At 38.7% G+C, this 15,975-nt stretch overlaps 1 protein-coding gene across 1 annotated transcript in view; it reads right to left on the reverse strand.

Annotated features, from left to right (window-relative positions):
- Positions 1 to 3,076: 3,076 nt before the first annotated feature.
- Positions 3,077 to 15,975, reverse strand: part of PLA2R1 (phospholipase A2 receptor 1, 180kDa) — a 37,051-nt gene continuing 24,152 nt past the window's right edge. The window contains exons 17-29 of the mRNA XM_009996085.1: positions 15,448 to 15,512; positions 15,004 to 15,107; positions 13,537 to 13,679; positions 12,689 to 12,806; positions 12,033 to 12,163; positions 11,317 to 11,461; positions 8,093 to 8,331; positions 7,159 to 7,327; positions 5,791 to 5,931; positions 5,256 to 5,372; positions 4,637 to 4,813; positions 3,510 to 3,539; positions 3,077 to 3,291 (exon numbers count right to left, since the gene is read on the reverse strand). Coding sequence (XP_009994387.1) covers positions 3,077 to 3,291; positions 3,510 to 3,539; positions 4,637 to 4,813; positions 5,256 to 5,372; positions 5,791 to 5,931; positions 7,159 to 7,327; positions 8,093 to 8,331; positions 11,317 to 11,461; positions 12,033 to 12,163; positions 12,689 to 12,806; positions 13,537 to 13,679; positions 15,004 to 15,107; positions 15,448 to 15,512 — 1,794 coding nt within the window. The remainder of the gene's footprint in view (positions 3,292 to 3,509; positions 3,540 to 4,636; positions 4,814 to 5,255; positions 5,373 to 5,790; positions 5,932 to 7,158; positions 7,328 to 8,092; positions 8,332 to 11,316; positions 11,462 to 12,032; positions 12,164 to 12,688; positions 12,807 to 13,536; positions 13,680 to 15,003; positions 15,108 to 15,447; positions 15,513 to 15,975) is intronic.

Consider the following 15,975-nt stretch of genomic DNA (forward strand, 5'->3'; position numbering starts at 1 on the left):
TGATTCTATGATTTTAATTTGCTCCTGACCAGTTATTTACATGAGAGCTCCACCAGGTTGTACAAGATCAGTTCTGGCCTACAGAAGTTTAAAATCAACATTCCACTGATTAACAAGGGAAGTATTTAAAGCTAAAGATGAGGCCTTGCTCTTTTGCTTTTTTTGCTCATCAAAAATGTTGCAGGGACTGCTAAAGGGACCAGGAGGTAAATTTTCTCCAGAAATGCAGTCTGCAAAAGTAAGCACACAGGTTTTTTTTTCCTAAATCCCAATACCTGGTAGACAAGGTTTATCATATGTTGGCCTGAATGTGTCTGTCTCTATTGGAGAAGTGATATGAAAACATCTAACATTTTCCTTTCAGTAAACACATTCAAAGAAGTTGGCATGACAGAGGAAAATGCAACATCGATTTGCCTGCTCGGGCTCTGGGGAACCCAGTTCTTGGACAGGGGAATTACTTCAGTGCTACCATGGCAACTACTGTTCTCACAGGGCTGCAGGGAATGGGGAATAGGCTAGGAGAATTTCTGTGCATCAGCACCATGCTCCCATCCATCATCCTCATGGATAGTGCTGTGGCTCCTTTCTCCTCCCAGCAACTCCTGCACACAGGTTCCCAGGGCATTCTCATCTGTGCCCTGGGAAACACTGGAGCCACCACACATGTGGAGACCTTTTGCAGGGCCCAGGTCTGGGTCCAGCCAGGTAGCCAGAAGGAGTAGGGTGCAAGCTGTCCCTCTTCTACCAGGATGACCTGGTGCAAAGCCTAGGAACTAAAGCCTGGCAGCTAATTAAAGCTGGGGAAAGAAAAAAAAAATAATTATGGCACAGAACATTGTTATTCACACTTTAATTTTCCAGTTGAAATAATACAGTAAACCCGGCTGCCAGTATCATCGAGGCCAGCATTAAAAACATAGTCACCACATACTCTGATCAGGAACAGTGTAAGAGACCTCTGATTAAGGGAAAACAAACAAAAGCCATGGTAACAAAATCCAGAACAAGGACTAGAAAGTAATTAATGATTACATCCTTGGGTGAATAATACCTGCAATTATAAAAGTTAAATGATTAAAGATTTAAAAATAAATATTTATGGGTCTGTCCCCTTCAAAACCATTTCAAAGTATGAAGAAAACACTGCTTGAACTGTTTTTCCCTTAGTGCAAGATCATGTACATCAGAGCCAATGTTAATCAACTATCACTATTTTGAGGTTAGGGTTATTTATTATACCACTGTCTTTCAAATGTATTTAAATGATTACAACATGCTTCAAGGAAAATTGATTAAATGTCTCTGTCAAGTTTTGTGAAAAGAAAATATACACCCTCATTAACTACATCAAATTCTGACAAGAGTCTGCACAAATTCATGTCCTCAGACACAACGTAGCTTACTGTCGTACTGTCACAAACAAAAGCCACCCTGCAAGCCACTCTGCTTGCTGTAAGAAGGCAGCAATTACACTTGTCAGTGAATATGATGAAGGAAATTTGCTGGTTTAAGTTCATCCAACTGTAGTTTAAACAAGTGAATCTCTCATGGGGAAGGGAGAGATGATCACAACTTTTTTTCTTTGGGGTGTATTTTCTTTGTGGTAGAGAAGTTATTACACTTCATACATATAAACAGCAGATGACCTGGCAATAGTACTCAAAAGTTGCAGTCCACAAACTCTAGAAGTTTAATTCACATAAAAACAGATAAATCTATAGGACTAAGAACAAATTTTAAAACATTACTGAAGACTAACATGGGGTCAACCCATTAGACAAAATGCACACAGAAAAGCTGTTCATATTTTAGATGATAGAAAAATCTCAGATTAAGAACTTGTGATAGCTACACCCACAGAAGTTATCTAAAACAGTAAGTTGAAGATGATATTGGGATCAAAACCATCTGCAGCCTCTTTGATAACATTTTGAACAGTTCTGTAAACCAGCCCAGAACTATTTTATATAAGAATATTTTTTTAAAATAGCCCTGTACATAATTATTACATGAATAGACAATTATTGCAGTATTTCTAGAATTGGCCATGTGAAATCTACCTAAAAGGCAGTCATACATTCCTGTGCATGTGCACAAATACTATGTAAAAACATTTCAGTTGGCCTTAGCTTCTTGCTCAGTTCTCAGGAACTCACCTATACCTTAGGGCTCTTGCAACATTGTTAAAATGAGTCACCTTGAAACAAACCAACAAAACCAACAATAAAAGCAGCCCTTCACAGCAGCTTTTTGAGACAACTGAAGGCACAGTAAATCCATTCTGAAGTAACTCCCCGTGACTAACCACTTGTTTTTCCATGCTGCAAAAAAAATAAAATCCCCTGAACTTTCCGTGTATTTTCAGAGCTGTGGCTGTAGGTCTGGATAGGGTGGAGGGAGTCCCATGGAGAGCAGGCATTGCTGTCCTGGGCTGCTGAAACTGAGGTAGTGCAGAGACCTGAGCTGAGTCCTTCACAACCATCAGCCTGCAGAACAACTGGTCAGTGAAAATTTTCTCAGTCATTAGCACCTTAGTATGAACAATGAGAGTGAAGAGTGTCCTGAGGGTCTGCTACATGGGGTTATAGGACTATACACCACTGGGAACAGCAATGTGGCTCTCCCATGTTTCCTCCTCAGCTTTTGAGAGCAGGGTCTCAGAAGAGCACCCATGAATACTGCTTGCACAAATACTGTAGGTAAACAATAAAGCAATTTAGTCCTGTAACTTCAGCAAGATTTATAACAGGTTTTTTTCCTTCAAACAGATATTGCCCAAAGATGTCTTTAAAAGAGGTTGATGGGATTCAATTTCTGTAAAAAGCTAGGTGAGAGATCACATACCGACGGCTGCCAGGGTTTCTCTGGCTATGGGTATCCTGGGGGACTCCCAAGAAAAAGAAAACAGTTGTAGATAGTGTAGATGGAGTTTCACATGGAAGATGTAATCACTTGCTGCTTCTGATAAACTGGTGGATATGCTTTAGGGGAGAACTTTGTAGAACAGGGATGCTGGTTGGACCTGGTGATCTCAAGGGTCTTTTCCAACCAGAATGGTTCCATGATTCTATGATTAATTTTCACTTCTCTCAAAATCTGAAATAAGGATGCTTTCTTCCAAAGGAGGAACGTCAGCATTGATCTGTGGCAAATAGGAGTTTCTGAACCACAGTATTCTGCTGAAGAGCTGGTTATTCTGTTTGTACAGGCACCACAGAAAAACTGAAATGGCAGCCAGCATCACTAATGTCACGAGAACAGCCAGAGCTGCAAGCCCATGGTACGACGCTGAAAGGGAAGGACAGAAATTGTTAGTAAGCAAATATATATATAATTCTAAATAGAAACATACAGATGTTTTCTGGAAAATGTATTATTACCCCTTATATGCACACATTTTAAATTACAGGTTTAACAGTGAAAAATGTTACTTCACAAAATATTGGCTAAAAAATGTGTTATTAACCCTTATAAAAAAACATTAAGAAAGTACAGAGGAAACTTACATTCCTCAGAAGGTTCTGTTGCATTGATATCTGAAATAGAATCCAGAACAGTCATAAAATTATCCACAGAGCTAACAAAATTTACTATATATAATCATGGTAAAATTGATACCAGAAAGTCTATGTAAAACCACAGGAGACCAGGTTGTTCTATACCTTTACTAATGTCAATGGCATTCCAACTTAAACATGACCTAATCTGTTAATCCCTTAAATCCCTAAAATTTGGTGGAATATATTAATTGACATTTGTGCAAGGATGAGCAGTAGCATTTATCCACATTTAAAAGTGCAAATGCATGAGATCTGTGCAGTGGTAGATCAACCTAGCTATTGAGTCCAATAGCAACTCGGGCATTTGGGTGGGGTCTTGAAACACTTCAGCTCTTTCAGAGACCCACATTCCTACTGATGTGGTGTCTGTGCAGCTTTCCTGGACTGCACCTGCCTGTTCTACAGGGTCTGTGGAGGTTAGCCTGAGGGTCTGCCTTATGAGGAAAGGCTGAGAGAACTGGGTTTATTCATCCTTGAGAAAAGAAGGCTTAGGGGAGACCTCATCACCTTGTTCCAGCACTTGAAGGGTGGCTACAAAGATGGGGACTCCCTTTTTACAAGAAGTCACATGGAAAAGAAATTGGGTAATGGATACAAGTTAGTTCTGGGGAGATTCCGATTGGACACAAGAGGAACATTTTTCACAATGAGAACAATCTGCCATTGGAATAACCTTCCCAGGGAAGTGGTGGATTCCCCATCATTGAACACTTTCAAGCTTTGATTGGACAGGGTGCTGAGCCATCCTGCCTAGACTGGGCTTTTGCCAAGAAAGGTTGGACCAGATGATCCTTGAGGTCCCTTCCAACCTTGTATTCTGTGATTTTTTGATTCTGTGATTCTCTGTACATGGCTTATCCATAGAGCAGAACGTCTACCACAGTTGGTAATAACACAATGGCTGCCCAGGTTCCTCCACAGGAAGCTACCTTGGCTGGCTGCGTTTTTTTTGCAGGTATTTCTTAAAATACCGAGGGATGGAATTAATTAAAGGAGAACTAAGAGCAAATAAGGAAGTGACAAGTAACACATAAACCAATGGTTAAAAGGATACAATTTACGGAAGAACATACCTGCCTCCATTTTACATACAAATCCCTTTTTGTCTCTGCATGGAGATAATTGCCAGACACCATCTGTGGTCCTCAGGCTGACACAGAAATTCCCTTTGAGATTATCAAACTCAGGCTCCCTGATACCCCAGTTAGAATAACTCAAGGGAGAGCCATCAGACCAGGAGATCGTCTCATCTAAGGGCAGAAGTTATAAATCATTAGAAAAATACAGTGGTTTGATAATTATCTCTGTTTCAGTTGGACTTCGCCTCACATAGATAAATATTGAATTAAAGAATACCAGGATTTTGTCTGTTTGGCCACTATATTACTTTTTTTTGCTTTTAAGGATTTAAAAATATCCCACATAGTTGAGAAAGAAGCCTGTAGTGCTTCTTTCAGGAGAAAATAAAGTCATTCACATACATGAATACATATTAAGTATTCAGAATACTAATAAGTAACAGCTACAAAAAGCTGGACTGGTTTTACTACATCATAAACAGATAATAGGCAGTGAAAAAAATCTCAAAAGATAGCAGTGTTTTGGAAGATGGTTACACCAGCATTCAAATAAAAACCAAACCAAAAGCCAAAACAGACTTCTACATGCAGTTCTCTTCTACCCAAAACTTACTGTCTTTAACAAGCAGAATGTTCAACCAAACCATTTGTACAGCATAACCAAAACTGTGCAATTCTTCCATAACGAAAGCATTTTCATCTTCATCTTGAATAGTTAGGAGATTTGATCCTAAAGATTAAAGACATTTTGAAATTAAACACATTAAAGAAGTCTTTGAAAAACCCATGCCATTCAAATGTAACCCTGCAGTTCAAAACCTTAGTATTATGAACTTTAATTGAAAAGCTTAGTCTGGTTATTTGTTAAAAGCTCTTAAATTTGCCATTAATATGAAAATGCTCAGGCTGATACAAAACTGTTCTCATTTGATTTTAAAATTTGAAAAGTATTTTACATATTATTCCAGAAATCAGTATTTTCATGTGGGAAAGAACATTTTTGAAGTTGGTTGCCTCCTATTTCTTGGCTGGTTTATGAGCTTCTCTATTGCTACACTGAACAAGAGAAAACACATGCTATGATTTCAGATGACATACATTCTGAAGACATCACAACGACACTTTTTAGCTACAGAATAATTACTTACCTTGATTTTTGCACACTTCATATGCAGTATCAAAACTTGTGCCCTGCAGAACTGTGGAAAAGCTGTAGCAATTGTTTTTGAATTTGATCCAGGGAACAGTTTTTTCTGAACATAAGCCTTTGTAGGAAGTGAGCTTTTTTTCTGTGATAGAAATAACAGCACAGCTTTATTGGCACAACAACATACACATTAATATAACATTCCACACGCCGTTTTGGAGTGATGCTAATAAGCATACTATTGCATTATGCCTCTGCTTTTCAAAGTGAAAACCTAGTGGTTATATATATTTGCATTAGAACCTTAATGCTGGTTTTATTTCTGATTTTAAAAAAAACTTTGCCAGATTGCAACAGCAGTATCAGGACAATCTAACCAACCCTGATGTAAGCGGGGCGTTTTGAGCAAACTATGAGCACATCAGAGCCCTCTGGGTTGCCCAGCACCTCTGAAAGGGCTGGGGATTTCCAAGGGCTCCAGAGCTTCTCTCCACTAAGCTGCAAAGATAACTTCATGCCAAATCCCACAGTACAGAGGAGTCTCCCATTGGAAAGCAGCAGCCAGCCTCTCTGCTGTGCCCTGTGCTGCAGCACTGAGCCCCTGACTTGGGGCAGCTCTACAAGCTCCTCTGCAATACCCATTGTCAGTTTGTGGCAGTGCTGCAGATTCAGCTGTGAACCCTATGGTCTCACATGTGACCCAACTTTGCTACACAAACACAACTTTTAAAAATTAAGTAAACCTTAGGCTATATGTATGATTACATGACAAATGAGAAAATTAGTCAATTTCACTACAGTAACCGTGCTAGAGAGTAACTGTTGCCTTGAAGGATTCCAAAACAGCTTTCTTCTCAACAGATCCAAAAGCTACAATAAGCTGTAGGTGAACCCCTGGTGATCAGTGCCACCAAACAGCAACTATTTTGAGAACTGGATGCTGGCAAAGACTCTGCAGTCCTGCACTGAATGGAGACTCTAATTTTTCACTTTGCTTCCCTTTTTTCATCTCACAGTTAATTGCAGGAAACTGAAATTATTTCCCTTCAAGCTAGGCTATTAGCAATCATTGTTGATAACAGCCTTCACTGAAAAGACAGAGCAATTAGTTTTCCTGTTTCTCTTCAATCATGGAAGTTCTCTTACCATTCTTCTACAGATGAGACCTGATGGCAAATATTTTATGGGGAAAAAAGGGTTTCAAAAATAGGAGATACAGCAAGGAAATGCCAAAAATCTATTTTAATTTCGAATAATACTTTCACCTTTGTTTAACCTCAAACCAACTAATGTTTTTTCATAAACTTCACTGTCAATACATACATTTGGAGCTGCAAAGACTTAATAAGAAAACTGAGCTTTGACTTACTAGGTGGCACATGGCAAACTGCTCCTTCCAGAAGTCGTTCACAGTTAGCACTTCTCCAGTGCCCTGAAGTATCAATGTAAACACAGCTGCCAAAAGCCTGTGACTCGTCATCTTCCCAGAAAGTAAACAAAGACCTACTCCCATCCGACCATTCAAAATTAAGCCCGTTCTGCCAAAACAAATTTCAGATTATCTTTCTAATATGCTTTAGCATGATACAAGCTCATCTTCTGATGGCATCCTCACCAGGTATTAAAGGATATCTTTTACCTTTCCCAAGTCTGGGTAGAGCCAGAAAAGGCAGAACCAACAATCTACCCAACTTGCTTTTCATAGAATGGTTTGCGTTGGAAGGGACCTTAAATATCATCTAGTTCCAAACTCTGCGGAATGGACAGGGACACCTCCCACTAGATCAGACTGCTCAGAGCCCCATCCAACCTGGCCTTGAACACTTCCAGGGATGGGGCTTTCACAATTGCCCTGTTCCAGTGTCTCAACACCTTCACACTAAAGCATTTCCTCCTCGTGTCTAACCTAAATCTCCCCTCCTCCAGTTTTGATCCATTACCCCTTGTCCTCTCACTATAAGCCCTTGTAAAAAGCCCCTCCCCTGTAGCCCCTTCAGGTACAGGAGGGCTGCTATGAGGTCTCCCTGGAGCCTCTTCTTCTCCAGCCTGAACAACCCCAACTCTCTCAGCCTGTCTTCACAGGAGAGGTGCTCCAGCCCTTGGATTTTGGGAGACCACAAATTTGTCTCTAACCTGCCCTTTTCAGCATGATTACTTGGGCCATTGAGAAACTGAAAATGAAGCCGTGTAATTTCAATGTTGACACTACAATAGATTTTGTGTGTGTTTTTCAATGTTTTCTATGGCTTTTAGCTTTCTGTAGTCATTACACCCAACCAGCTCTCACTAGATCCACTACGTACATCTGAAGTGAACAGTCCGATCCAGTGGCTGTATCCCAGCCGATTGACAATGACTGTCAGGAAAGCCTGGTGATACTGGTCTGTGATGCTGACCAACTCCATCCCATTTTCCATGCAGGTTTTTAAAGCTGAGGACCATGTAAAATTCCCACGTATTAGTTTATATGTTCTGTTTCCGTATTCTAAAGTATCTGGAACAGGGTGTATTTCAGATGCATTGATGATATGTCTGGATATATCTGGTAGAAACAGAAAGAAAGGATTTATTTATTTGATTTTAAACAGACAGCTTGAATATAGCAGAACAGTTCCTAAAAATCAGAACTATCTTTAAAAAACAAATCTAAAAATTGCACACTCCTTGGTTTCAGAAAGGCATTGTGAACTTCACAAACAGATGCTGGCAATATCTGAAATTCCACCACAGCAGAAAACTCATCACAGGAGTGAATGAGTTTAACGTGTAACAACAAAAAAGTAAACCTGGATGGAGTTAGTTCCACTGACTGGATCTTTGAAGGTCAGTAAGAAATCACATGGGATCTGGGCATACCCCAAGTGTACAATATCAGTGGGCTGCAGAGTGCTGTTATCCCAGGTACCCTGCATGTAATTTAGACTACCTCTTTTTTGGTCCATTATTTTTAATAATGACAAGATCACTTTACAGCACAAAGACCGGCCTCACAAATAACTGTACTGACACATCTCAAGGGGTGACAAACTGGCTCATGGTAGAATTGCATGTTAGGGAGCACCTTGAACCCATCCTCACTACCCATGACCCAACACAGGGAAGATCACAATAATGGCACTTAAAGAGAAAATCTCTGTGATTGGAGACTTAAATCAGTCTTCAATAATAAACTAACATAGCACAGTTCAAAAAAACTTTTTAGATTTAAGAAATAAAGGGAAAGTCCCCCCTGAGAGAAAAATGAGGAGACCAAGACCATATCCACCCCAGCCCAGCTGTAATGCTGCCATGCTCATGTTTCTACAGGAGGCAAATGCCTTTGCTCATGTGTATGGATGCACACAGTATACTTTAAATAAGCCTATTAAAAAAAACCAATGCCTCAGTTTTAATCCTGTTTGTCAGTTTGGATTAATTACTTCTGTCTGTAAAACTTCTTTGTGCTTACAAAATGAAGTGGTTGCTTTGTTATGAGGTGGAATGTTTTCAGACTTGGTTCCCTTTATGACTAAGAGAGGAGGAATATTAACAAGTATCTTAAAATAGCAAATTAATTTCTTATTTGTCATCCACAAATCATTTTAAATTAAAAAATTTTAAGTAAGAAAAAGTTCTGCTCTTGAGCTAACTGAAGCACTGTTTTGTTCCAGCTTTCAGTGAATGGCAGGAAATGCAGCAAAATACTGACACAATCCTAACTCCAGCATCACTATGAGATCAGAGCCCAGTTCAGACTTCCTGCTGGTTTACTTCATTTTAGTGTCCTACAGAAAAAAAACACATTTAAAAAGGGGAGACAAGATGCGAACGGGATGGCAAAAGCCAAGGACCAGCTCATCTTTCCAGGAACTGAGATATGTGTTTGGACATTTGAGGAAATTCAACAGTTCACTGCTGCCAGCAAGAGGCTGTCTCACTTCTTCCCTTGCTTCTCTGTTCTTCCAGCTGCATATTCCCATGCACAAGTCTGGTGTTTGCCTGATGCAGCCTGGGAAAGCTGCACAAAACTAACTCAACCAGGAGAAACAGAAAAGCCCCACAACAAACAAAACCCAGAAAAACAAACAAAACAAACAAACAAAAAAACCAAACCAAACCAAAATAAAACAAACCCCACAAACCTAACCAAGAGATGGGGAAGTATTCTGCTGAATTTAGCAAGCTGAACTGCGAGGTGGTTTGGGACAGTGCTGTGGGTGGTCACACTGAGGGGACAGAACTAGTCCCCTGTCCCCAGGAGAACTCAGCTGGGGTACAGTGTGTCCCCCTCCTGACTTGAGCCAGGGCCACAGGCCACTGTGACACTCACCCAAGTGTAAGAGAGCAAGGGTCCTGAGCCCCCCTCTGCATCCCACAGCCCTGACAAACTAAGGCCACTGCTTCCCCTCCTGTCTTTTAGTAATTTTTCCATCTGTCTGAAGAAGCAGTAAGGGGTTAAAATAAAAAATGTTTGGGAGGTAAATGAAAGAAACCAGCAGGAAAATGCAATATATATATATAACTTTTCTCCATACACTGCATGTAGGATTACTCCAGCACTCCCTGCAACTGTAGTTCGTAATAAATGATGTCAAATACAGCCACGGTTTGCTAGACCCACATGTGAGCACTGCCACAGCTTCTATTTGTTGATTCTACTTCTCCAGTTCCTCTCACTCACCTCCTGGGCAGCCAACAGGAGAGGGTTGGTTGGCTCCTTAGACCCAGAGCTGAACCAAGAGGTGATACATGAAGTTGAGCTGCATTAAACCACTCCTGCCATGTAATCCAGCGCCCGAGGACACTCCTCAGGCTCCCATTATAGCCTTCCTTTTGCTCTAGGGTTAATAATTTGCTGCTGGTCTATTTTGGTACTATGCTCTGGCAGCATCCCAGGGGCAGAGCTCCATAGCTGCGCCAGCACCCTGAGGATGCCAGCAGCTCCCAATCCAGAGGCAAGGCTGGAATGTGATTCAGGGAAACCAAACAATGTGCCTTCTGCACTAAAGCTCCGTGTTTCTGGCAGGTGAACCTTATGGCAACAGAAGCATGAAAAGAAAAGCCAAACTCTATTTGATCAGCCATTCAGTCCACTCTGCTCACACACAGACATTTTCTGGACTCTGTTAGGATCTAATATTGCCAAAGTCCCATCCCCTAAAAACAAAATTTAAAATACATTATTTCCATAAAAATTACCCACAGTTTTGTCTTTTGTGATTTCATGATATTACTTTGCTTGCCATGACAAAAAAACATGAAATTTCATCTCCTTTCCCTGAATCTAAGATATGCAACAGAAAACTCCAAGTTAGGAAGAAAATGTAATAACAAAATATATTTTTAGAATTTACTTCTACATCACAGCTATTAACTTATTAAGTAGTGTAGAGCCCATCAGTTTAAAATACCAGAGTACAAATATTTTTGAAATCCTTTATGTTCCTGGTTTTATAGAGACCTAAAACTGCTTCTAGATGCAAATAAAGTGGGATGAATTCAAGACCATAAGAAAAGAGGAAAGAAGCAAAGCAAAACAAAACCTTACCCTGAGTCTTTTGGCAGACAAACCCATAATTTTTCTGACAGTTTTCTAAGTACCATTTTCCCGTAAAATAAAAATTAGGGTTATTTGATACCAATGTACATAGTGGAAGTTGTTCTTGAATGTTTTTACTGTTATAACGCTGTCTCTGCAATCAACACAGAACATTCTATTAATTTAAAAAGACACTTTGTAAAAACAATGCATAATTATTTCATTAAGTTTAGAAGAGTAATTGTATGAAAGTCACTACCAGAAATATTTAAGTAGAACAATGAACACTCTCATAAATACAATTTGAAGCACTAACCTCATAATAAAAAAGTCACATGCTTTCACTGAACAAACTAAAATGCAAAGTCCAATACAGAATAATGTGGTATAAAACAGTATATTTAAAAATGAAATTAATTTACTTATTCCTGAACCTTGCTCAGACCCAGCATGTGATACCAACCATATAGTTCAAAATTTAGCACTTAAAAGCAATTGCAAGCGAATATGACTATAGCCACAAATAACTGCCTTGATAGTGCCATTTTGCTACCTCTCATTACGCTCTTAAATTTGTGCCCACAGTTGTCTGAAGTTACAAAAATTAGAGTTAAAAAAGATTAAGACTAAGCTGCTGTAACAAATTAGGCCTTGTCTTTGTGGCAGTCAAGTTTTTTATGGATAAAACAAGAACTCATTGCCCTTAAACCCCTAGAAATACTCACATCCACTGCTTCAACTGGAGACCAGTTGGAATACACTGGAGGACTTTCACTGAGCCATTTTTCATAATCATCACTCTGGAAACCTATCCAAACACTAGTTTTCCAACCAAACAGATTCATTGTTATGAAAGCTGGAAAATGAAAAAGGAATAAAATACAATTAATTGGTAACCATTAGGGACAGATGAAGTATCTTCAAAGACACTAAAGAACTGAAAGATTTCTGAATGTGCTGGCATTTATTTCTCTGAGACTTCCAGTCTAGCACTGTGCTTACGTGCTATAGACCAGCTTTTAAGTACTATTATAGGATAAAAATGAGATTGCTTTTATAACAGTGTGATGTCGCACTCAGGAGATAGAAATTTTACATAGTGAATTTTTAAAACGTATATTCCATTATTTTTTTGTATTTCTAAGGCATGGTTGTAAGCACAAAAGAAATTATAATTACTACTCAAAATGTACCTGTTGTATAGATCACTGGATATTTGAATCTACATTTTGGGAAACTGGGAAAGAGAATCATTAATTTGTGTAAAGCAGTGAAACTACAAGTAGGATCTGAGCGATCTTTTTTCCTAAGATGAAACTTTACTACAGCATCCTAATGAAGAAGAAATTTTATTTATTTAACAATATCTTCAGTACTCTACCTTGTTCCAGCTCATCTTGAAGGGAAGCAAGTGACCCACCATAGCTATTGCAGAATTCTTGTGCAGAGTACCAGTTTCTCAGATGCTCCGGATCCTTTGGAATTTGTATCAAAAAACACTTAAAAATTAAAAAAAAAAAAAAAAGAGACTTGTTTTTTCACTAAGACATTTCACATGCTGTTACTGAATATTAAATATTTCATTATTTCCTGTCCTGCAATGGACCTGTCCAACATGTATCAGTTTTCAGCTGCAATCACAATTGGATTCAAATCAGTTGTTTAAAGGCAAACACAATCTGGGTTAGATTTATCCCTGTAGTCAGTGCAGTACTGGGAAAAATCTGGCCACCTCAATGCATGTTGCTATTATGGAACGTATGTTCAGATAAGCCTGATTAAATAATTGCCTTCCAAACTTCAACTGCAAATAGACTTTGGTTTATGATTATCTTTGACAAACCCGGTTTGGAACAGCATCTTTCAGAGGATGGCAGGAGTTAGGGATCCGTTTAGTACAACAAGGGGTCAGAGGACTGTTTAGAGACCAAAAAAGACTTGGAATTGTAGTAAGTGGAAAAGCGAGGACGGAGCAGGCTTTTTACAGGAAATGCCCGAACACATCTAGATAGCTTTTGCATATGAGTATTCACTTCCTTGAACTAAGAACCTCTGTGTGCAAAGCTGATTAACAGCCATAAATATTTGTATCACTGTGTCAGTAGTTATAAACCTAAGGGCCTGCTTTCAAAAAGGAAGGAAATATTGAATAATCTGTAAGAAGTCCAATTACTCTCATAAATATGAAAAGCATTTTTAATAGACAAACAGCAGAAAAAAATGTTTTACTTTTAATCCAAAGTGCAACCAGCCTTTGGGACATATGCCTCGTTGGTTCTGGTCTTTTGGAATCTCCTTCTCTATTTTCCATGCAAATTTACGTTTACAAATACAGGGAAGAGAGACAGTACAGTTTTCATCACCCCAGAGTCCTGTGTAAAAAGAAAAATCACCAGTCAATATTGGCTTAAGAAATGAAAAAGGTTTTCTTCTTAGCTATTTTAGGTATTGTTAGGAAGGGTATCTGATAGTGGTTGAGCAAGACAACACTCCAAGTCAGACACATTTGGACATACCACTTTACAGTGGATTTGATAGTCCACAGGGCTTATACTTTTATTCCCAGTTTGATTTTATTAAGTTAAACCAATTCCTCTACACTGAGCCACAAAACATATGCCTGTATCATCATGCATTTTAAAAAATATTATTTATGCAAAAAACCCCAACAAAACAAAACACAAAACCAGAAAAGTATAGAAATTATGACTTTCAGATGAAGCAGTCTGACTTTCTTACACTGAAAGTTTTTATAAGGTTTGGGTACTGACACAAAACACCAACCTGCTTAGGAGGAAAATACTTTTTCCAGTGTACACAACCATTTGTTGGCCAGCTCTCATCTGCTGGCCAGTTGAGAGGGGAGGGTGGGTGTCTCTGCCTTTTATCAGATACTAATGCCAAACTCAAGCATTTAAAAGTCATGAATAAGAACCCCAAAATCATGTCTGGGGAAAAGAAGAAAGTTTCATATTTTTTCCAGTTTTGGCTCTCAAGGCTGGGATTACAAGAATGCAACTGGATTATTTTTTTTCAGCACTCCTCAAATATAAATTGATAATTTTTCTTTTGTAGAACCTGACATTTACTTTCTCATATGACTTACAGATCCTCAGGAAACAGACTGTGAGATGCTAAAAATCACTGGAACCAGCAGCACTGTAGATTTTTTATTACTGTAGCAAAACATAGAGCTATGTGATGATGTAAAGACTAACACCAAAACCACACTACTCAAAAATCCCTCAGCAGATTGGCTATGAGATCAAAAATAAGCTAGAAACCTGAGGATTTAAAGTTGTATGCTTATAGAAAAACAGTTTACAAAAGTAGGAAAAAATAATTGCTCACCCATCTGGCTCAGCTGGTTATGATAAAACTGACTGTGAAAACCAGCAGTGTATTAACATTTTTCCTGTGCCACAGAACAAATTCTTAAGTAAAACTAAAGATTCAGTATCACTGGAGACAGCACTGGAATTATTAATACAATTTAAAATCCTATAATTGAGGTTCTGAGCATATTAATTATATTTTACTATTTAAACTATAAAAGCAGTTATGAAAATTATAATCAGGTAACAGGACTTTGTACTACAGGACTACGCTCTTGAAGGCAATTACAAAATATAACCTCTTTGGCCAACAACAGAATCAAGTCCCAGCTCCTGCAACAAAAGGAAATATAAAATAAACCTGTTTCTGATGAAATGAAGCCACATCTTTTCCCTGGTTTCCGGGGATTTCTTTCCTTTCCTTCATTCCAGTTCTGGTATGTTACTGATGATTTATCTCTCCAGCTGCACAGAAATGTTAAGACTGTAGTTACATGTTTTCCTATCCTTACTAAAAAACACAGCCTCCATTAAAAGTGTTTGTAAGGAGATACAAGGTAGAAATTAACTAAGGGTCAAAAAATAGACAACCAACAACAACAAGGATGACACTCATGTCTTTGGCTTATAGCTGTTATACCTCTTTCAGAAGAAATACTGTAACATGGAGATAAATTATGGGTAATATATTCTGAATTATATTTACATGGGAACTGAAGTTGTCTCTTGAATATTCCACTCAGTCATCAAACCACTTCATTCCATCAGACTGAAGGGCTGCCTGCAAAACAGGTCTTTTTCTTACCGAAATTCATCGCCAAGGTCTTCTGTGTACAATCCAATCCACCAGTGAACATCATTAGTCGACAGCTAGAAAAAATTGTTTTGCCATATGTTTAGCTGTTGTTACTCTCTTATCAAAGCATTAACAAACTCCTAAGGTCAGGCACCATATTCAGACAAGTATCATCTCCTTTGGGTTCCAGTGGGAAGAACAGGTGATAAATCCTACCCATGCTAATTTATGTCACTTCAGTAAGGTAATTCATGCAAGTAGAGCATGATCTAGCCCCCAGTTTCCACTGGATTGCTTATATATCTTCTGCAAACTAGGAATTTAGAATTCTAGGAATTTACAGTTGTTATCTGGTTTGAAAAGGACTGCAGTCTTAGACCAGAACTTGTTCTTCCTCAGCCCCTAAAAATAGATAATATCGATAGTATCAATATAATGGTGGTTCTTAATGTTTCCAAAATGTCTTCTATGAACATTTACTGACTTTGTATAGTCCATACAGAGATCCTTAGAGATGCTTTCCAGGCTCACTGCTGT

The sequence above is a fragment of the Chaetura pelagica genome, unplaced genomic scaffold (assembly GCF_000747805.2).
Source record: "Chaetura pelagica isolate M959 unplaced genomic scaffold, ChaPel_1.0 scaffold3, whole genome shotgun sequence".
Taxonomy (NCBI): domain Eukaryota; kingdom Metazoa; phylum Chordata; class Aves; order Apodiformes; family Apodidae; genus Chaetura; species Chaetura pelagica.